Here is a 23,073-nt window from a genome sequence, read left to right as displayed (position 1 = left end):
TTTATAAAACTGTCAGATGCTATGTATCTGAAGACTTATATTTTCATTAAAGATGTAATGTATTAATATCTCAATATTAACAATTGCCAATGGCTTGGAATAATTAATCTTTCACTCCCCTTTATGATTTATGTTGTACATTTTTTTAAAAGAAAACCCATTACTTATGGTGTTAATTTCCATAGATCTTTTCTATAAATACTACAAATAAGAAACTTTTAAAAAACATTATTTTAAATACAGTAGGGAGGGTAAGCTAGGGGAGGTACTCTTCTGTAGAGCTGGGTTTAAAAACGGAGAGTTGTTTGAGAAGAGTATTACTGTCCAGACAAGAGTGGGAATAGCATTTTTAACTCAACATATTATCAGCTATCCCCCGGGTCTTTACCATATAATATATTTGCAAAACCATAACTGATAGGTTGTTTCGAAAAAGGTGCCTGTACCATCAGTAGTGTTTAAGTCATCTACACTCAGATACAATGGCAATCCTCATAATAAAGTACATATTTATCCTCCCACACTACAGCAGCATGGTGTCCTACAGCATCTACCTTATAAGATGAAATACAAAATCCAATTTAACAGACATCTCCCTGATAGTGTCACTCACTTAATGATGTGGCACCTATGTTCTCGTTGAAAGAGCATACTGAGGAATAGATGACAATGAATTATTTTCAGGAGCAATTTAGGAGGAGGCAGGTGAAAAGGATTCTAATTCTTCAGGGTTTGAATAGCATGATAAGCAGTGTTTTATTACAGGAATAACAAAAAATTAGCATTCACTGAGCTGCTTATACATTTAAACAATGAATAAAAATGTAGTGGAGTTCTAAGCATTCCAAATGAGGCGAGATGGAGGAGAGTCTTTCCATAGTTAAGAATTTTTTAGCAAGTAGAAAACAAAGCTGATGATTTAGCGATTCATGCTTATTTGAAATCATTTCTCATCTGCCACTATTCTCTATGAAAAATACACAGTAAAATAAATTTCAAAAGTAGATAATTGTGTATTTCATATTCAGAAGGAAGGGTAGGGTGAGAGTTGGGGTGGGGGAGGCACAGGGCCAGGAAGATAATGGAAATGGGTCAACTGTGTCTGATGAAAGATTTGGTGAGAGGGTGGAGCAGACGCTCTAGAGAGCCCACGCCCTGTCTGAAGACATTCAGATTCAGTTTAAAAACAAAGCAAAACAAAAATGACTTAGCCATGAAAAACCTAACTTCAGACCTTTCTCAAACCAGCACCCAACAGTTGGTGAGCTCTGGGTTCTTAAAATCTGAAACCCTGAGACCTCATTGAACACCCTCACGACAGTCCTCAGCACACACAATGAAAGCCTAAAACAAGGGACAACCGTCAGGAATATATATCTTACTTAAGATTTTTTAAAAGGTTAGTTTTTTAAAAGTTTGTTACCTGAAGCAATGCTATTTACCATAGATTTCTGCAGCGCTTCTCATCTTCTAAAAATTGGTTATTAAGAACCAATATTTGTAAAATACGCCAAGAAAAGATTCTTTTGCTTAGGGTAAGAGTATTTTTAATCTGGCATCTGTGAATCTTGAGACATAGATACCAAATTGTGTAGGCACGCACACTCTCTTGCGTGCATGCCTGTATGTACATATGTGACTGTGTCTACATGTATATTTCAAGGACAGACGTTTCAGAGCTTACCCAGCGTGCCGTGACCTCAGAAAAGGAATAGAAACATACAGGAAAACCAAGCAAGGCGTCCAGACACAATCCTTATCAGGCAGGCCAAGCTGCAGACAGAAGTCTGGCCTGCCAGCATTCAACCATAAATGATGTTATGTGATGACAGAATTCTGCCTGTGAAATATTAAGATGAATAAGATATGTCTCCAGTCTTGGAAGGGCACTGGCAGGGCAAGGGCAGGTCTTTAACATGGGACCAAACTCACTGGACCAAGACACACAGACTTCTTTGAACTGGGCAAGACAGGGTCTCCATTACTGGAAATGTATCAAGGCCTTTCCATCAGCAGATTTGATTTTGCACCTCTGACTCCTAAAAGCTGTTTTTGAGAAGAAGACCATCTCAGAGCCTGGGCATGGTAGGGGTTAGTTCAGTGAATCCACATGAAGGAGTTGAGATGCTGATCTGGGCCGGAAGCCAAGTGAGTCTGAAAAAAGACAAGTTTTGGATACATGATTAAAGAAATAGATAACATTTACTGAGTGTCACTGGGTGCTGGCAGCTAAGAGGTGTTTTGTGTATATCATCTCATTTAATCCACTTAATAAATGATATCCAAAAGCCAAAATACAGGAAGTTTCTCCTTTGTGACTACAAATGAATTCATTGCACTATAAGCCTTCAATCTTTCTTCAAGTAGAGACAGATATTATCTCCATATTTCAGAAAAGGATAAAACTTTCCAGAGTCCCAAAGTTTCCCTAGATTTGTAAATTTCAATAAAGGAGGGATATGCATGACTCTCTGAGAGGGGCTGGGCACGTACTTTTAAAACACCTGCACCATATAATACCGTTTTACACTATAAAATAATTTGTTGATTAGGAAATACAAACGAGGAAGAGATGCACAAGAGATGGATTTCTTTCTCAAGATCAGTGATTCTCAAGAGAAAGTATACTATCCCCTCGTTAGGGTTGTCTGTTCTAACTAGTGAACGTGAAATCGTTCTGTGCCTTGCTGTGACTTTTTGGAACACCATGGTGCATTAAGGCAGAAGGCCCCGGTACGCTGACCTCTCCACCAAAGCTTGTGAAACAAGACCACCTCTGCCACACATAATCCCAACAAGAAATTATAATTTAAAGTAACCCTCCAGTAAGCACTGTAATTCCTTCTTTGTCTGACATCAGTAAGACTCCGTATAATGAGACTTCCAAATAACCAATGGTCACCCATTTAGAGTTTAAAAATAAAAAGGAAGAAAAGGTCAGTGTGTTGGTTTCATACCTTTCCAGTATGTACTATTCATACTGTTGCTTCTCTTTACCTCTCATGATAGTTACCGTAACCATGAATTATTGGCCAGGGACGTAGCCTTTTCCATCTGCCATCAGGCTGCTGCTCACACGGTCTTGGTACCAGCTCATAAGGCCTATAGCTTTACAATTTAATGGGAGCTGAGAAATTGTGGGAAAATATCAAAACTCATTATGGCTGACTATTTTATGGTCATGAATTCAAATCCCTTCATTTTAGATGTGAAAGGGAGTCTTACCTCCAAGGTCACACAATGAACTGTAGTAAAGCGCATCTTACAATTTGTGGTTCAGACAGAAAAATATTTTTTAGTCAAAATTGCCCTTAAGAATGTTTTGAATTATCCTTTAGCATAATATATCCTTATTAAAGTTTGAGTACTATAGAGATAGACTGAGAACATAAGAAAAGTCTTCAGGCAGATGATTGTCTCTTCAAACCCTTTACCTTCAAGATAACCATCAAATCCAATAAATGAGAAACAGAGAGAGACATTTTAAGTGTTCTTGCTTCTCCACAGAATATTTTCATTTGTTCCCAGTATTAAACCTCTGTAACCTTGCTACGTTTCAGTTGATTAGTCAGTCCTCTGAAGATTAGGGGCTTACGTTCTAATACTCAGATATTAAATGCACCTATAATACAATTCCACTCTGGGGATATGGGGCAGAGATATACAAACATACGGTTCTCCTTATTCCCTCTTTCAACTACCTACCAACTTATTAGACAACGATCTCTAAATATGACGTGGAGAACAGGAAGAACATGAAAGGTTTGCTAACGCCCGTTTCAGTGCCGTCCAGCTGACTCAGCTCCTGTTTTGCTTTTGTTCCCTGCGTGATTAAGCTTGCTCTGTGAGAGAAGTATTAGTGAATGAGAAGCCATTTGAGTTACATTCTGTCATTTTGATTAGCATCTTTGGCAACTTTTTTCTCTCTCAAAACATATGGTAAAGCAACATGTAATGTTCCAATCATTGTGATTTCAAATCTAAAGTACTATTTGTTCATTCCCGAAACCTGCAGCAAATCTGGTGGTTAACGCTTTGAGAAAAAAGGTATCTTAGTGCATGACCTCTGTATAGGATTCAAGATCATGGGCAAAAGTACTTCGATGAGATCAAAGCTTAAGTCCATCCATTCAATTAAAGAAGGAAAAAGAGAAAGCAGGCGCTTCTGTTTCCTCTGATGTGGGGAATACAGACAATGCAGTAGACGTAACGGTTTCTTCCTTTCTGCCTCCTCTTGCAACTGGACATCAACTGTATCCAGGATATATCCTCCCACTGGAACAGAAGATGTGACTGCTTCCCTGTCCCTATTCCATATTTGCTCAGAAATATTCCAGGGTGTGCCTACCATCAGGTTCATATGACTATGCATTTTGTTCATTAGAATTGTATTTCCTACAAAACACTTGCGTCCCCTTTTTCATGTTTTATTTTAAGGTTTATTGTAGCTCATACCTTTCATTTAAAGACAACAGTTGGAATAAAATTTGAAATAAAGATGCACTGTCCATTTATAATGTTGTTTATTTAGCAAAGTATTTTGAAAAATTAAAAAAAAACACATAGTGGTAGTGTATTACTCTGCTAGGAAGGAAAGTGACAAAGTTGTCATTTACATGTGATATCAAATTATTCAAAGTATAAATTTATATGTGAATCATTTATATGAAATATCATTTAAAAGTGAATGAACATAAAATAACCATTAACTCTGCTTTTTGACCTATCTGAATAGAACCCACAGAGATTCAGCAAAGGAAGAACCAGGCAGGCCAGGAATTCACACTTTTCCATATTTTTTTCTAGAACAAAGAAAGAGCCAGCGTGAGAAATGCCAGATGGGACTGCTGCTCTTCTATGTGTTCTTGGGTCAAATGGACAAAGTTGGTCTTTATTCTCTGGAAATGTGGCTTCCATATTTGAATCAAGCCTGCCTGAATCTTACTTAAATAGCTTCAATATGCAGAGCCACAAGACTGACGGACTTTAGTCACAAGCATACAATAAAACAAGAATACTATAGTATTGGTGCACAAATACAGGTAGAGATACCTTTACCACCTTGTGAAGATCACACCAGTTTTTTAGAACATGGCTTTATGTTCAGTTGGATCATTTGCAGTGTTCTCATTTCTGAGTTTTTTTAGTGCTTTGGATTAGGGTAGATAGATTTAGCAAATAAGAATATAGGGTGCCCAGTTAAATCTGAATTGCAGATAAACAATGATTTCTTGTGTTCTTAAGTATAAACATGTCTCATATAATATTTGGGATATGCTTATACCAAAAAATTCCTTTGTGGAACATGCTTACAATGAAAAATTATTTGTTATTTCTCTGAAATACAAATTTATGAGTCCCTTATTTTATGTGGCTGGCCTACTTTGGGTTCAAGAATGAATCTTCTCACTTGCAATTCCCTCCCTTCAACATTCTTAAGCTACTCTCACCAACTTTGTAAATTTAATTTCCTAGTCTTAACTTGGTGCTGCCTTTAACCTCTGTCCCAATGCATGAAAATCTCAGGCTTCGGGCTCCCTCCTATTGGGCTATGTGGTTTGGTACGTAGTTATAGAATATTCTGTGTTAAAACATGAAGGTTAGTTTTACACAACTTTTATACCTGTGCTGAAGTATTCCATCTTTACATCATATGGTAGCGTTAGTATACATAAGGTACCTAATTGTATGGTGAGAAATTTCTAAACCTTTAAATTTCTAAGCCATGGGCTCAGTTTGCTGACCTGTGAAATCAGGGGATTGGATTCCAAGTGTTTTCCCCAAGGTTCCTTCTAACCATGCTACTGGTCTTTGAAATGAAGTTTCCAGTAACGCTCTCATTTGCCTTGTGAAACCTAAATTGTTCCCATTTTGAATGAATCCCTTTTTTTCCAGAGTAAGTAGTGTTTATGAAACATTCCTAAATAAGTCATGTTTACATGACTCAATTAATAGTTTCACCTTTAAAGGCATTTAACCTCAATTCCTTAAGGGCCAAAGAACACACTTTTCTTTCTTTCCACCTCTACTTGCACCAGGCTTTGCACACAGTGGGTCATCAGATTATGGGATCATGAACATGGATAATGTTGAAAAATCCCTTTGTGATGGGCTCTGACTGTCAAAATAATTTTTGTTGTGAACCGAAGCCAGCTCCGCGGTTTAAGACGCAGCCTGGGAGCTGCTAGTTGTTCTCTTCCGCCATCTAGTGGCGCTAGGGCTGCTTTCGTCCGCCTCAGCGCGCAGTTTGGAGCTGCAAGGATTTTAAAGACTGTAAATCAAATGGATGAATTGTTTTATTCTTGCCATTACAGTAAAAAGGGATTTATAGAGTGTTTCAAGAGATAAAAGGTAATAAATGTTAATAAAATTTAAGTGTAACACAATGGCAGACTTTAATTCTTGAACCTTTAGATTAAATTCATGCAATTTAATCCCTTTAATATGTTAAAATGTTAAGTTGAACATTAAAGAATAAAAATATAAACTATATTAAAGTTTTTGAAAGAAAGATTATCCTTTCAAGGTGTTCTTGTGTGCTGTTAAAGAATGTTTTCATATTAAACAAATGTACTCATAGCAGATGTAAAGGAAAGAAGGGAACTGAAGTAAAATCCTGGTAAGTATTAAATTGGTAGAGAGTGTTTTGGTTCTGTATTGAAGCACTTGTCTTCAATTAAGTTAGAGATTATTCTCATTATTATTTATAAATGCAATACAATGTTTAATGAGTGTTGAATGATATTTAGTTTTAACGTCCTATAATCTGGAACTTTATTCAAATGGCATTATAGTGAGGTTAATTGTGTGAATCTAAAGTAAAAATAAATTTCTCTAATGAATGAAATAAAATATTTCTGAAGTATGACTTATTTCCCCTTAAAGCTATTTTCACTGAATAATTATAGGAAAATGTTTCTGACATTTTAACATTACTCTGGCTTTCTTTTGATTTTAATTTAAAATGCCAGTGCTATTATGAAGTGTTTACATCTTTCTAATAAAAAATATTCCATTGGAATTCCATTTTGTTTTTAATACAATGGTAAGCCAATTTGTTTTCCAGGGTGGAAAAATCCCCATAAGATGGACGGCTCCAGAAGCAATCGCCTACAGAAAATTCTCCTCAGCAAGTGACGCGTGGAGTTATGGCATTGTCATGTGGGAGGTCATGTCCTATGGAGAGAGGCCTTACTGGGAAATGTCTAACCAAGATGTAAGTGTTACCAATAGTTAAACTGCCATTTTGTGAATGTAAACACATTAGCTTGAGGGGGAAATCCGCCTTTGTCCTCACTCGGATTGGCCTTTATCTTCCTGAGAGCTGCTCCTGGTCTGTGGCTGAGTTGGAAAAACTCAGTAACCTTTCTGAGCTGTATTTGGTGTCCTCGGGGCCAGTTGCCAGGCTGTGCCATGTGAGTGACTGATCTACATGTCGCAGCTGAGATTTTCACACTTGTTTTACTATGTTTATGCAATCTCCTTGACCTACAAGTAAGACAAAAGGAAGAGTAACGTTTACTTTTTCTTTCTTCCTTAGGGCAACTCAGTGCACCACTGGAAAGAGCAAATTGATTTAGACTTTTAACTCAGAGGAAAAAGAGCGCTTGCTTTCAGGCAATGCGTTATCAATAAAAGCCATCTAGTACGGTTCTTTTGAGATACATGACCCTAAATGCGAAATGTTTTGTTTCTGTTTTATCTATAAAACTACCTTGGTGGTTGATACTATATTATTGTAGAACAGGAGAGTTTACACCTTTAAGCCCTGTGGCCGATCCACAGCAACGGCGACCGTATTCAGAAGACGCAGGTGCTCTGACTACGGAAGGAAGTGGTGTCAGAGCTCATATTATATCTTCAGTTCCCACTTTCTCCTCTCAAAGTGCAGGCTTTGTCTACTCACCTGTTCTTCTCAAATTGTCCAAGGATCTTAGGGACTTAATCACACGTAACACTGATCCTTTTGTAGTGTCAGGCCTAGGTAAGGCTGGATTTTGATTGGCCGGCTGTGGCTAGTGCTTCTCCCTACCGTGTAGCACTGCGTTTGAAACTCACTCACGCTTCGTACTGTGCGTCTACGGAAAATGCTAGGTCCGGAAGCTGACGTCGCAGCACATTTAAGGCCAAATACAGTGCTCAGTCATTGTCCTCAAAAGCACACTTTTTTTTTTTTTTTTTTTTTTTTGAGACCGAGTTTCGCTCTTGTTACCCAGGCTGGAGTGCAATGGCGCGATCTCGGCTCACCGCAACCTCCGCCTCCTGGGTTCAGGCAATTTTCTCCTGCCTCAGCCTCCCGAGTAGCTGGGATTACAGGCACGAGCCACCGTGTCCAGCTAATTTTTTGTATTTTTAGTAGAGGCGGGTTTCACCATGTTGACCAGGATGGTCTCGATCTCTTGACCTTGTGATCCACCCGCCTCGGCCTCCCAAAGTGCTGGGATTACAGGCGTGAGCCACCGCGCCCGGCCAAAAGCACATTAAACTGCAAGGCCACTGTGGCTGGGCCCTGAAGAGCATTTGGCCCTGAGGACAAAACGCGCCATAACCGGCTTTGCTCCACCCGCAGCACTTAGACTCTGGGTCCGGGTCGTTTGCGCACAGTGTGCTGTTCATCCGCGAATCTTCTCTGAAGGACCCCTTTGCTCTTCCCTGCCACTGGGTTTTGTTTGGGGCAGTTCCTGACTGCTTTTCCAGTTTTCCCAAAAACTGAATTCCACAGGCATTTGTTCTTTCACTTTCAAAAGGAACCCATATTTTGGGGGTTTGCTTGCTTTGCCTCTTCGTAACCAGTTACGTTAGGTAGTAAAAGCCCTGGTTTCAGTCACCATAGCTCTTCTTCTGCCCTAAACTCAAGATGTTGCTTGCCTGCTTGTCCTATTTTAACACAACTAAAATAGGCCATTGAAGCTAATGCCCAAAATAAAAAGTCCTCCTCCAGATGAGTTACAGTCTTCACTGCACAGAAGAGGCTGCACCTCAAGCCCCTCGCTCATTGGTCTTCTTCTTCGTTCTTGTTTTGATCAGTTCCCAGAGAGACTTAACATTTTCTAAATTTCTAATTCAAAGGGCTCCAAACTTTACGAATACACTGGTATCAGTAAGACGTTCTTGAGCCTCCACAGATGGCATTTGTAAATTTATTTGCACGGGCCGGGTGCGGTGGCTCAAGCCTGTAATCCCAGCACTTTGGGAGGCCGAGGCGGGTGGATCACGAGGTCAAGAGATCGAGACCATCCTGGTCAACATGGTGAAACCCCGTCTCTACTAAAAATACAAAAAATTAGCTGGGCATGGTGGCGCGTGCCTGTAATCCCAGCTACTCAGGAGGCTGAGGCAGGAGAATTGCCTGAACCCAGGAGGCAGAGGTTGTGGTGAGCCGAGATTGCGCCATTGCACTCCAGCCTGGGTAACCAAAGCGAAACTCCGTCTCAAAAAAAAAAAATTATTTGCACATTATGTACAAGTCGTACTGTACTAATATACTCATTTAAAACTATTTAATATATGTCGTCCCCATTCTAGAAACTAGGCTTTCACCAGAGAACGAATATTACATTTGGAAGGGACTGTGAAGATTATCTAAGCCAATCCCGTTATTGGTCATGAAACTGAGGCATAGAGCAGTGACCTATTTCCTTAAAATCTCATAGAAAGTGACTTATTAATGCCCTTAGAAAACAATTCCAATAAACTTCTAAAACAGGTCATGGGCAGGGAGAAGAGGAAAATTGTGTCTTTTGTGGTAGTTTAGTTTACATGTAGCCCCTCAGTAGGGCCAGTGGTTTCTTGCCCACATGGGACTTACATTCTAATGGGAGGGAGACACAGACTATAAACAAAATCCGTAAGAGACATGGTCTATAACAAGGTAACATGACAATTACTGCTATGGGGGGAAAAAGCAAGAAAAGAGTGTAAGCAATATTGGGGTGTTGATTTAAATATATATATTGCAAAATATATGCATAGAAGTCATTGTTTTATGGTCATAAAAGTCATAATTAAACATTCTTATTAGACATTCATAAATAATAATTCTTATAATAAGAGGATACAAATAAATATAAAGTGTAGTCCCATGATTTTTCCTGCCCCGCCTAGATTATGGCACCACCCAGTTAGTAACCACAGCCATGGTTCTGTGGACTGTAATCAACCATGAAAGACAGTTAACTTTGAAAGTGCCTCAGTTGCAATAAATACAAGAAAGGGGATAGATGGTTTTTAGTGTCCACTTTAACAGTAACATGCTATGATTTCATAATCTCTGAAGAAATAGTTATTACATTTTTCTCAGCAGATGGAATACAGAAAGATTCATAGCACTCTTTTCCGATGTTTAGGACTTCCCTGAATCTCTGCAGAGGTGCCAATAATCAGATAGGTTGCCCGCAAAGCAGAGCAAGGACAAACGAAGATGCCAGACCACGAGACAGATTTTTTAGCAGCTTCTGCCCAAATGTGTGGTTTGTAACACAGACCCACCATGCAAATTGTTCTTAATAATTGTAGCCTAAAGTAGCTCAAGCCCTGTTGTCCACCCCTCCTCTCCTGGATCTTGCCCAAAAGTTTGCCCAGCCACTCTGGCCATGTATATTGGTGATCTGTGTCCAAGATGACCATTTAGAGAGTGATTTCTGTCTATTAAACCTCATTTGGCCACAGAGGCTCTATCTGGAACCCGGAGAAGATGCCGCAGCCAGGACTAGAGTTCCAACATGAAGCTCATTCTCATTTGTTCAGGATTGCCAGTGCTCACGTCCAAGGCTGGGCTCCTCCTCCACCCAGAGCCTGGTTGTTTTTCCACCGGGTAGGGTTTAAGCTGCTATATTGTCATGGTCTTGACGTGCGTTACCAAAGAATGTTCAAGCAAGAATCTGGGAAAAGGGGGAAAAAAGAGGATGGAGGATGCGAAAAAAACAAACAAACCCCAAACCTGAGGCCCTCAGATCAATCCAAGACTACAGGAAAATAGTAAGAGCTAAAACCTTTTATGTATCTTGTGAATATTCTTCGCTGCTGCAGTGAAGGGAGTTGAAATTCTGTCTAGCTTAACATATTGGAAGTCAGCATCACTGTGACAGATCCTACGACCAGGAGTTCGTTTGGAAGCAGAAATAGCTTAATCAAAAATTTCCCGGCTGCTCTCTGCAAACACTGGCTATTCCCTATCTGTCCTGCATTTCTCATTTATTTGGTCAAAATATAGTCTTACGTTTGACTTTTTCAAAGCAAGGCCTATTTTAAAGGAAAATGTGATAGACAGTACAAATTGGACTATGTTCTATGGGAATATTTTCTATTTTTACAGTAATTTGGTGAGTTTAAGAAAGCTGTTCGTACAGATCAAATGGAGTGTTACCATGCTTTATGATTTTAAATGAGTTTAAGAAACTTCAGATTGTTTTTATGAGTTTCTGCATTCTGCAGACTGTTGTATATTTTATTACGATGAACAATTCTGAGTCTGCAGAATCTGTTTCAGTGAATAATACAATGAGTTTCCCAAAGGTCAGTGGTATTATACTTTAGGGAAAGAAAATTTAAAAAGGAGTACACAGAACTAGTCCATAAAAGACCTAACAAAGTATAACAGCAGGTGCCATCTGCTTAGCCGTTCAGCAGTTACTTATTAAGTATGTATCAGTCATTAGACCGAATGTGCATATGGGGTGGGATGGGGAATTAGAAAATCCAGTTTTCAGTAGGCCAAGGGTAGTAGCTCACACATATAATCAATGCTCTGGTAGGCTGAGGTGGAAAGATCACTTCCCAGGAGTTCCAGACAAGCGTGGGGAACACGGCAAGACCCTGTCTCTACAAAATACAGAAAAAATTAGCTGGGTATGGTGGCACATGCTATAGTCATAGCTGCTTGGAAGGCTTGAGCCCAGGAGTTCCAGGTGACAGTGAGCCATGATGTGCCACTGTACTTCAGCCTGGCAACAGAGTGAAGTCTGGAATCTCACTCTCAAAGAACCCACTATGCAGATAAAGATGAAATTCTGATACCTTTAAATCTTATCCCCACCCTCAAATACATTCTGTTCCTTCAATTTTTTTTAATGGAAACAATGCTGTGTGAAAACAGTTTACATATATGTACCAAGAAAGCATACAGACTCGATTTTTCAGGGTTCTTTTGATTACAAATGAAAGAAACTCAATCCAAAGTAACATAAGCCAGAATTAGGAACTGCTTTTCATCATGAAGCTAAGAAGGTGGCACAGCATTGCTCGGTCCAGAGGCTCATGCAGGATTTTCAGTGCTTTGCTAGGTGGCTTGACCTCATTCTCTCCTCCTGCTAAATTCTTCGCTGTCTGCTCCTTTACACTCCAGGGCTCAGTATTCCAGCTTAGCAACCCAGCAAAACGAGACCTTCTTTCTGTGAGAATTCATACACCAATCCCAGAGGAGATTCTGGCTGGCTTCGTTAGGGCCTTGCCCAGCACTAAACCAAAACTATGCCAGGGAAATGGATACTATGATTGAACCAGCTAAGTGTATATGCCAGTCTTGTGCATTTAGAGGTGGATGAGGCATTGTAATTGGCAGTTTCGCCATAATTACCTTGAGTGAGGGAAGAATTCCCCAAAGCAGTGCAGTTGTGCTATCAGAAGGTATATTTTACTTTTTTGGATTTTAACATTGCAGCATCGTTTGCAAGTTAATACTTGCATATTAACATTGTGCATCATTGTGTTCTAACGAAGCAGCAGATTATATTGAAAAGGCCAGTCGGGCTTTAAAACAAGGTCTCTCAACCTTAGCGCTACTGACATTTGGGGGCCAGATAATTCTTTGCAGATAAATATGCTACACACTTTGCCCCACATTTAGCAGCATACTCAGCCACTAAGCAGCAGCTGCCAGTAAAACCCCCTAGCTGTGACAACCAAAAATGTCCCAGATGTTGTCCAGTCATCAACATGAGATGGAGGGAAAAGTCACCCCCAGTTAAAAGCCACTGCTTTCTAGGTAGAAGGACCTGGGTTCAAGTCCCAGATCTACAATCACTGGCCATGTAATCTCAGGTAAGCTGTTTAAGCTTTCTGAGATACGAGGTATACTCAGGTCCAAAATACCCAGCTCTGGGATGTGAAAGCATTAGAGATAATGTATATAAAGCATCTGGCACATAGGTGTTTAATCAATGACAATAATAGCTTATATTTTCTGGTCCTACTATAAGCAAAGTATTTTATGTTATTACCTCATTTAATTTTCAAGATTATTCTCTGATGTAGGTTATTGTAATAATATGCAGTAATAATGGTTATTATTACTCCCATTTCTAGATAAGATAACTGAGGCTTAGGAAGTACAGGTAGTTTACCCATCGTTACATAGCTGGTTAGTGAGAAAACCAAAGTTCCGGCCCCCTGCTTACTCCAAAATGCATGCTTTTACCCACTAAGCTGTGCTGTGGAAGTCTCATTTTCAAAAGAGTCTTCATACCACAATCCTACATAATGAGATCAAAGCATGTTTAATTTTGCATGCTACTCTATCACAAGAGTAGTATTGTTGTTTGCTGTTAGCAAAAGAATGTGGATAGACTCCCAGTTGTTTGGAAATATAAATCTTTTCTGCAGGATTTTTGTCTTGATGTTAAAAATTTATAAAATGTACCACATTGTTATTATATTTCTTTAAAATATTTAAGGCAGTCGCTTAGAATCAAATTTTAAAGATTGACATAGTTATCCCATTATCAGAAACATTTCACAAGTACCTTGAAAGTATATGGCTCCTTGCTGTTTTCTAGCATATGAAGATATTTTTTCTGTTTTTATAAGGTATTTCAGGGTAATGTTTCACGTTATTTTCATCCAAGTTCAAAATAATTAGTATTTACTACCTAATGGAAGTATATTGTAATGCTGGAGCTACACATGCTCCAGAGATAATACCAGGGCACTGCGGTTCTTCCCTCCAATGCAATGTACTTAACAGAAGAAAATGGAAGCAAAACGTGAACAGCAGGCGACATCAAATATCCAAGTCCCCACAGAGCTAAAATGTAGGGAAAAAGTAGCACCACTTAAATGAGAGGCAACTTAGCTCAAGCTAATGATCTAAATGTAAGATTGGAGTCTTGGGTTCTGTTTCTTCCCCTGACATGACGCATTTAAAAAATAAAAATCACCTTGAAGCAGTTTGAAGCCGAAATGCCTCCTGGGTATGGCATCATTTAGGCATATGCTAGCTAGCAAACGAGTTCCGTTTCCCAAAAAGAAAACTGCTCTCCCGGAGCATCTCATTTGAGGTTTGCTAGGAAATAGAATGCTTCCTCAGTGTTTTTGTTTTCATTTATTTTTTTCTCCTTGCTTTTCAAATGCTTTTAAATAATAATGAGTTTTGCTTTAGATTGCTTTCTGAAACTTACCTGAGGGGGGGAAAATGGAGTTTGTCATTAGAATTTTATTTTTATCAGCGATGTGGTCACAAACAACCTTTTGATCTTAGCTGAATTGATTCGTTTTTTCCAGATTTAAGAAGGAAGAAAATAACCTTTTATTGTACTTTCTGTTTGTCCTTATAATTCTATAAACTTTCTCAATTATGGGTTAGTACTTCAGCCAAGAATGGTGGATGTAGAATCCACGTACCCAGAAATGCAGCATGATTTTATGACGCAGAGTCATTTCCAATTTTTGTCTCTGATTAGATTTTCCAAACTCTACTTTATTATGTAATGGTCCTTGTGTAACGATCTGTGTAAGATACTACAGAAATTGCTAAAAGTCCATTTCTATTATTTCAACCTTCCATATTACATAGGAATTTTTGCATTTATTTGAATACGTATTCTACCAAAGGAATTTTTTAAAAGGCCTTTCTTTTCCCAACTTTTCAGTAATTCCTGCTATTGGTAAATACGCTATTGCAGTATTTTAATTAAATGCATACTAATTACATAAGTATGATGTACATCTACTATAGAGACAAGAATAAAAGGGAATATTATGAGATGTAATCAAGCACCATCATAAATAATTCAAATAATTAAGTTTCAAGGAGAGGAAAACAGTAACCAATATGATACTACCACAACATAACTTTCAAGGGAAATTTTTTTTCAGTGAACACAAAACTAGAAAATGTGTATATATGCTTGCTATGTTTTTATAAAAAATTAATTATACCTTTCATTTCTACTTGAAAGAAATATACCTACTAGCTTTAGATCTTATGATTTTTATTCATTGTCATGCTCTTTGGAGCCTTTACAAAGAGGGCAATTTCAAATTTCCTTTTTCTTTGTAGTCATAACCTCTTTTTCCATAGCTTTTAGATATTTTTAGTGGACCCAGGAAATACATTATTTAGAGTTATCTACTATCTTTCTAAAGTCAAAATGACACATCGGTGAAGAATTCTCATTTTTTTCCCAGAGAGTGCTTGGGAAATGGCCCTGAGTCTTAAGAACATTGGCATCTTAAAAAAAAAAAAGGCTCAGAAAAGCAGATTTGGAATGTGTCACTGCATTTTCAAAAATGTAATTTGTTGTCCGTAACTGGCATAGTAAGAAATACCGTGGTGCCCCAAATCTTTCTAGCTTTACTTTACAAGGATATACTCTGGTTCTGTCTGTATTTTTGTGTCAGTATAGAGGTACATCTAAGCACTTGGAACTCTGTGAGAAATATTCCTTAGAATGGAAGCCAAATCCTGAATTAAATTTACAGAAACTCCAAATCTAGAGATGTTACCAACGTTCCTAGACACTAAATCTTTGGTTTCAATGACGAGAAACTTGGCTTTTTGAGGTGAAAGGCACTGTTGCAGAGTCCAGGCCTCTTTTCTTTATCAATGAAGAGATAGAGACTTGCCCAGAGGCAGAGCTCGGTTAGTGACAGCTGAGGACTTCAGTGTGCTTTCAAGCAACTCCTTCACTAATGTTTTTTCCATGACTTACAAACTGAATCAGACTTTGAACTGTTAGGGACAAAGATTTTTCAAATGATAAATAGGTCATCAACGACTTTTTAACCTGAGACAGTCCTACACGTTGTTACTCATTTTGTCAACTCATTTAACTATCCCAATAAAGGACACCTCCTAAAGGACAAATACTTTTCATTTTAAAGAGGTCCTTGACATGCTATTGTGACTTCCAAAATGAAAGACTGGAGAATTGTCTTAAGCATAGGATTTTAAGAAAGCTTTTTTTTTTTTTAATCTTGAAGCTAAGAAGAATATCTTAAGAAAATCTTAGGCTAAATAACAAATTAGCCTCCAAAAAAAGTGTTTCTTGTATCTAAATATTTCATCACTGTAACCCCTTTTTTCTAAGATTCTTTTTATTAGTATATTGAATTTCATTTGGTATTTGATTGGTTTTAACTGAGTTATGCATTGTGAATATTGAAAACTATTGAATGAGAAAGTATATTAGTCCATTTTCACACTGCTATGAAGAAATAACCAGAGACTGGGTAATTTATAAAGGAAAGAGGCTTAATGGACTCACAGTTCCTCATGGCTAGGGAGGCCTCACAATCATGGTGGAAGACAAAAGAGGAGTAAAGGCATGTCTTACGTGGTGGCAGGCAAGAGAACATGTGCCGGGGAACTGCCCTTTATAAAACCATCAGATGTCATGAGACTTGTCCACTATCACGAGAACATCACAGGAAAAACACGCCCCCCTTGATTCACTTACCTCCCATTAGGTCCCTCCCGTGACATGTGCGGATTATTGAAGCTACAGTTCAAGATGAGATTTGGGTGGGGACACAGCCAAGCCATAACGGAAAGTGAGTTTAAAAGTATAAGTGTTATTTACTTACAACAATTTTCCTTCTGCCTTTCTTTTCCTTCTTTCTCTCTTTGTCTCTCTCTCATTTCTTTTTTTTTTTTTTTTTTTTTGCCTATGTAGACACAATCTTTATATTCCACACCACTAAAACACATTGTTTTCCTGTATTATGAACATAAATATCCTAATCTGTACAAGTAATCATTTTCCCAAGACTAAGCATAGACTGTGACTCTCTGCTTTGCACTCCCTCTTCTACCTGAAATTATAGGTTTTCCACAAAGATGGGAAGAATATTTAGAAGGAAGGTAAAAATAAAATCATTTCACATTCGATTCTCTAGTGTACATTTCAGCTCTTGTTAAATTTTGAGACAGTTTCTTTTAAAAGACTGTATAAATAACTAAATTCAATGTGCTTCTCTTTTGAAGATACTTAGCAGCCTTATTACATAGAAATGCAATATGTTATACGGAGTCTAAGCAGAGTCTACGTAGTCCTTGCTCAACAGTATTGTTCAGAGGTATCTCAGTATCTTCTTAATGACTGTCTATTCCTTGTTTTCCTTAATGTGAGATGTGCATTGCCTTCTTTGATTCAGAAACTATCAAGAAAATTAAAAAACACATCAGATTCGGCCAGAGCAGAACAGCCTTATCATGAGGCCACACTAGGCCTTCTGTTGATTCTAGGTTGTTAAAAATTGTGGTATCAATGAGCAAGAAACCGGTATGATCTATTTAGAATAAGCAGCCAGGTTTTAGGTAATAATTTATGACAGAATCTAACTCCTTCTAACTTTGCATAAAAATTATCATTGCAGTCATTTTCATATTTTTTCACTTTATTTTAATTTTCTTCTTACATTTTAAAATAAGGGTATAACCTTGTATAACTCTTCTCCCAAAGGATGACAGCCTACAAATATCATAAAACCAACTGTTACGAGATTCTCTCTAGTTAATTATCACCCGTTCCTATCCTAAAACAACAAACCTCAATTAATCTTTTAGACACAGCACCCCATATGCTGCTCTGTGTCAGTCCTTAATTAGGGAATCAGAATATACCTCTAAAGCTAAACTCTCCACGAAGGAAATGTTTATGAAGATAAAGGCTAATATAGGATTTCTCAAGCTTCCCTGAAAAGTCAGCTTTCATAATTCACATATCTGACAATTGGCACTCCATTCTTCGACTTCACATGGCATTGTGCTGGATTCTGGAAACAAAGAAACAGACACTGCTCTGGAGGAGCTCAGTTAACCCAAGCTGAGCCTACAAATGCTTTGTATTGCCTGGAGCCAAGGTTAAAACGCAACACGGCAAAGGTGAGGACTGACAGCCAGGCACATGGTGAGCCATTGCAGAATTTCGGATGTGAGAGGAGCAGAATCACAGCTCCCCTTCAGCAGGATTCCTTTCATTGCACTGCGGGGATGACTGGTGGAGGGAACGGAGAAGCAGGCAGACCAGTGGGAAGGCCTTTGCCGTGATCAAAATGGGAAACAAAGCATTTGAAGAGAGGATGAAAAATGGAACAGATTTAAATTATGTGAAGGTGGTAGAATCAGAATGATGAGTTAATTTTGAGCAACAGGAAAGTCCGAGGCCCAGATGACTCTCTGACCACTGACTTGAATCACTGGAAGAATGGTGGTGCCCTTCCCAAAGGACAAAAATCCCAAAGCAGGAGTGGGTTTAGTTTTGCACAAAACAAATCCAAGACACCTTTATGAAGTGTTATATCCTATAGGTGATAAATATCGAAATCTGGAGAGAAAGCTGAGCTAGAGCTGCAGACATGGAGGTCATAAGCAGATAGGTGATAGTGAAATCACAGAGTATATAAGTCACACAAAGAGACCTCACGATGTAATTCCGGGAGAATGAGTCAGAGATGGGGTACAAGACTCAGGACAGATTTTCTCCACCACTACTGTGATCTCGAGGCTACCATGATAATGTTAATCTATTATTCATGAAATTACTTGCTATGTGATCTTGGCCCAATCTTTTATTCAGTTTGAGTTTTGGTTTTCTTACCTATAAGATGTGTATAATCATATTCAAATAACAAAGTGTTTTGAGACCTAAATTGGGTAAACTGTGTTAAAACACCTAGCTCAGAACTTGACACATAATAAACTCTCAAAGGTATATATGTTGAATCTGAAACCAGAAAGCTCATAGGAAGTTTGACTCATCATCACCCCAGCCCCAGAATTGCTTCTTCTCCTCTGTCCTCTCTTATTATCAGCTGATGAAGACAAAATCCTAGAAGTTGTCTCCTGTCCTCCCTCTACTTGACACGTCTAATCTCAGCCCAGCCCTGTCCGATCAGCTCACCTCTTGAACAGCACCCTTGCCTCCACTAAGACCTGGATCACTGCAAAGCTCCTTCCTGGATCCCTTGACTCCCCAGTGTACTCTCTACACTGCAGGCGCAGTGAGCTTTTCTAAATGGGAAATCTAATATAATGTACTTGCTAAAATCCTTTTCCCCATTGCATAAAGTCTAACATAATTTTACTTAACCTCGCAACGTCTGATCTCACCACTCCTCTCTTCGAAGACTGTATTCTGGCCACATGAGTCTACTTGCGCTCTAATCATATCTCCTTTCCGAAACCCACCCACTTGATCCTTTCACATCCCCTTGAAGGTTCAGTCACCTCCTAAAGGCTTCCTGAAGCTGGCTTGGGTACCTCTCCCACATGCCGCCATAACAGCCTGTTCTGTGTGGCACTTCTCATATTCATAGTCCCTGGTCACTCTCAATAGATATTATATGACTTACAGACGAGATATACCTGACTTATTACGTTATCCCTTGAACACAGAATGATCTGTAGTATGATTAAGTGTTTAATATCTATCTGTTTGGATGAATAAATTTAAAAATCTGTTAGAAAGATCTATCTGTTAAGAAATTTGGTGAATTACTTAAAACATATAAATTTCTTCTCTATCTTTGAAGGCAGAATTTTCAGATGTGTGACCTTGGGCAAGTTAAACCTCTGTTTATGATTATTTGTAAAATGGAGATAACAATTATACCTACCTCATAAAGTTATTGTGAGGATTAAAAGAATTACACACAAACATCGTTTAGAACTGGCCTTGAAAATACTTAAGAGCTCCCAATACTTGCTATCAAGTTTTTATCACTGTCACTATTGTTGATATTGTTACAGTTTTCCTGTAAGATGGGTCCCTTTGCGTTTGGCACCTGTCATGAGCCAGAGCTCAAGACAGAATTCACAAGGTCACAAGTTAAAAAATTGAGGAAAAGTCACAGGTCAGCAAGAAGAAAAGTCATGAGTCTTCTGACCCTCTCACCGTCCCCATGGAGGGGCCAGGACCACATTCTCTACCGGACACATTGTGGGTAAAATTTTCAGGCAAGGGAACCCACCCTCTCGTCGCTCTTACAGGGCACGCATGAGAGCAAGTCTGTCAAGAGGCATAAGCAATCTAGATTCGGTTGCCAACTGTCCACAGGACTCATCTGAAGCTAAGGATCTGGGACCAATGGAAAACAGTGACCCTCTGGACAGGAGGCGGAAGCCACAAGTCTTACAGGAAGCTGGGTTTTGGTCAAGTACCTACCTCAGAGAAGAGCAAGCTTCCAGTCTCATCTGGCTCCTTATCCAGGAAAACCAGAGTGAGATTATGAAATCATTTTTGGACAAGGCTGCTTGATGCAGCAGTTTTTTAAATCAATACATCCTTCAGCGAGGACTTCAAATGCTGTCATGCTTATACTTAGAATTTATTTTGAATAGGTTGAGACACTAAGTTTTCCAAGAATCTGCTCATCTATCAAGGCAAATCCAAAAATTTCTTCTCATAGCAAGGTCAACAATATTTATTAATGTGTCAGGCAATATACTAAATGATAAGCATAGAGAATTTAGAGGTATAATTCCTACTTGTAGGCACGTACAGTCTTAGTGGAAAGGCAGATGAAAAAATTACTGTACACTGTCATGGATGCAATCATAGAAACATGCACAAGACTCAGAGGCACTAAGAAATGACTCTATGGCCAGGCGCGGTGGCTCACCCCTGTAATCCCAGCACTTTGGGAGGACAAGGGAGGTGGATCACGAAGTCAAGAGATTGAGACCATCCTGGTCAACCTGGTAAAACCCCATCTCTACTAAAAATACAAAAATTAGCTGGGCATGGTAGTGCACGCTCATAGTCTCAGCTACTCTGGAAGCTGAGGCAGGAGAATCGCTTGAACCCGAGAGATGGAGGTTTCATTGAGCTGAGATCATACCACTGCACTCCAGCCTGGTGACAGAGCAAGAGTCCATCTAAAAAAAAAAAAATTACTATTCAGTTTGAGATTATATTTTGCAAACTCTGAAATAAATATTTTTATTTATGCAGAATATTAAACCTATAATACAAGTAAAAACATTGAAGTCTAAATAGCAGATACTATGACAAAAGATAGCATGGTAATCACTACTAAAATTGTATTGGGTTATTGGGTGATAAGAAATTGGAAAGAGGAAGCTGTTATATCATGAGAACTAAAATGCAGTTCTGGGGAGAGGTCAGAGGAAAATGTTGTAAGCTAAAAAGAATTTCATTCAAATTACAACCCTGCCACCTACTAGCCATGTGAATTTAGGCAACTTTCCTTACTCCTGAGTCTAAATTGTCTCATTTAAGGAATGGGGATAATAATATCTACCATGTTGAGCTATTTTAAGCAGCAAATGAATAAAAATATGCAAAGCATATAGCACATGGTGGATACTCAATAAAGGCAGCTACTTTTTTTTCCTAAGAATATAACCTCACTTGTCATCTATTTTATTCCATGCATTTATAATTAGATAACTGAAAAATTGACTATCAAGCACTCCTAGAGTGGGATTTCAACATTATTTTATAATGGAATTCTGTCCTGTTTTTCTCAGTTATTTCTCTAAGCTATCCACAATAGTTTTGATGCATTGCAAGTATCTTACACACATCCTCCTTTAATAGAACATGTAACAAAATGTCTTAAAATCCACACCTAGTTGGTGGTAAAAGCAGTCAGAAAACAGATGAGAAAAACCCTGTTCAATAACAAAATATAAAATGAACAGAAAAATTCTAGCGTCCTGACAGGCGAAAGCGGTCTGATCAAAAAGACGATGAGATTATGAAAAATCCCCTATTACTGAAAATGCTAAAACTTGGCAGTTAGGAGGTTCCTGAAGACATATTACTGTTCCTTTTTTACAAACAGCCTCTAACATAAATTAAGAATATGTTACAGTCTTGTTCAATAGTGTGAATTTAAAAAGAAATCAAATTGCATTTTTATATTTCTGTTTTTTTGAGAGAGACAGGGCATGGGGAAGTTAAATTTTGCCTGTCTTTAACTATTAGTCTGTTCCTCAGTTTTCCAAACTCAACAATGGGGACAATAAACATTTTCTTTTTGTCTTTTTCCCAGAGATAAGAATAAATATTCACATGAGTACATTTGAACATTTTATAAAAACCTAGGCTACATAAATTCAGGGTCAATATTATCATATTGCTAGGAATTTCACAGGTGGATCATAACTAAACAGATGAATTTCCTGCCTTATTCTGTGATTTCCTAAGTACCAAGAAAAATAGTTATTACCTTATTCGTCTTAACTTTGGTCTCTAACGCAGATTCCTTTCCCAAGAGCTGCACTGTTCCATAGTCATTAGCCACATGTGGCTATATACATTTAAATTAATTAAAAGTAACAAGTTGAAAATTCAGTTTCTTCATTCTAGTAGCTTTATTTCAAGTGCTCACTAACCATGTGTGATTGGGTGCCACCATGTTGTGGAGAGAACATTTCTGCCATCACAGAAGTTCCGCCTGGGCACACTGCCTCAGAGGATACTCAGGCTAATGCTCCCATTTCCCTGTGGCCTTAAGCTAGCCAGTGATAGCATTTTGAGGATTAAACAACCTTAGGACTTATAGGAGGGTGACTTCATAATCAGGTCAGTGTCAAACTAAAGGAAAGCGAAATGTCAGAGAGCAGGAATTAAAGATGACAAAAGAAGGGATGATGCTTAGAAACAGAAAACACAACGGCATTATTATACAAGGATAAAACGTGGCTCAGGAAATCAGTGCTTCAGCAGAAGTTTTCTTACAATTTTTACTTAAGACATTTGTTATATGTGATTTGCTCTAAATGCATCAGTCACAATACTGACTTCCTGATGTTCTCACTGGATTTTGAGCTGTTCCAGCTAAGTCACACACAAAAATTGCTTCTTAAGGTTGTAATGAACTTAACCT

General features: G+C 38.4%; 1 protein-coding gene across 5 annotated transcripts in view; it reads left to right on the top strand.

The window, feature by feature from the left end:
- Positions 1-23,073, top strand: part of EPHA6 (EPH receptor A6) — a 999,349-nt gene that overhangs the window by 949,321 nt on the left and 26,955 nt on the right. For all 5 annotated transcript variants that reach the window (XM_054248973.2, XM_035283338.3, XM_002761301.7 and 2 more), the window contains one exon: positions 7,067-7,216. In XM_054248973.2, coding sequence (XP_054104948.2) covers positions 7,067-7,216 — 150 coding nt within the window. The remainder of the gene's footprint in view (positions 1-7,066; positions 7,217-23,073) is intronic.

This window comes from Callithrix jacchus, chromosome 21 (genome assembly GCF_049354715.1).
Source record: "Callithrix jacchus isolate 240 chromosome 21, calJac240_pri, whole genome shotgun sequence".
Taxonomy (NCBI): Eukaryota; Metazoa; Chordata; class Mammalia; order Primates; family Cebidae; genus Callithrix; species Callithrix jacchus.
This window is presented reverse-complemented; position numbering and strand designations above follow the sequence as displayed.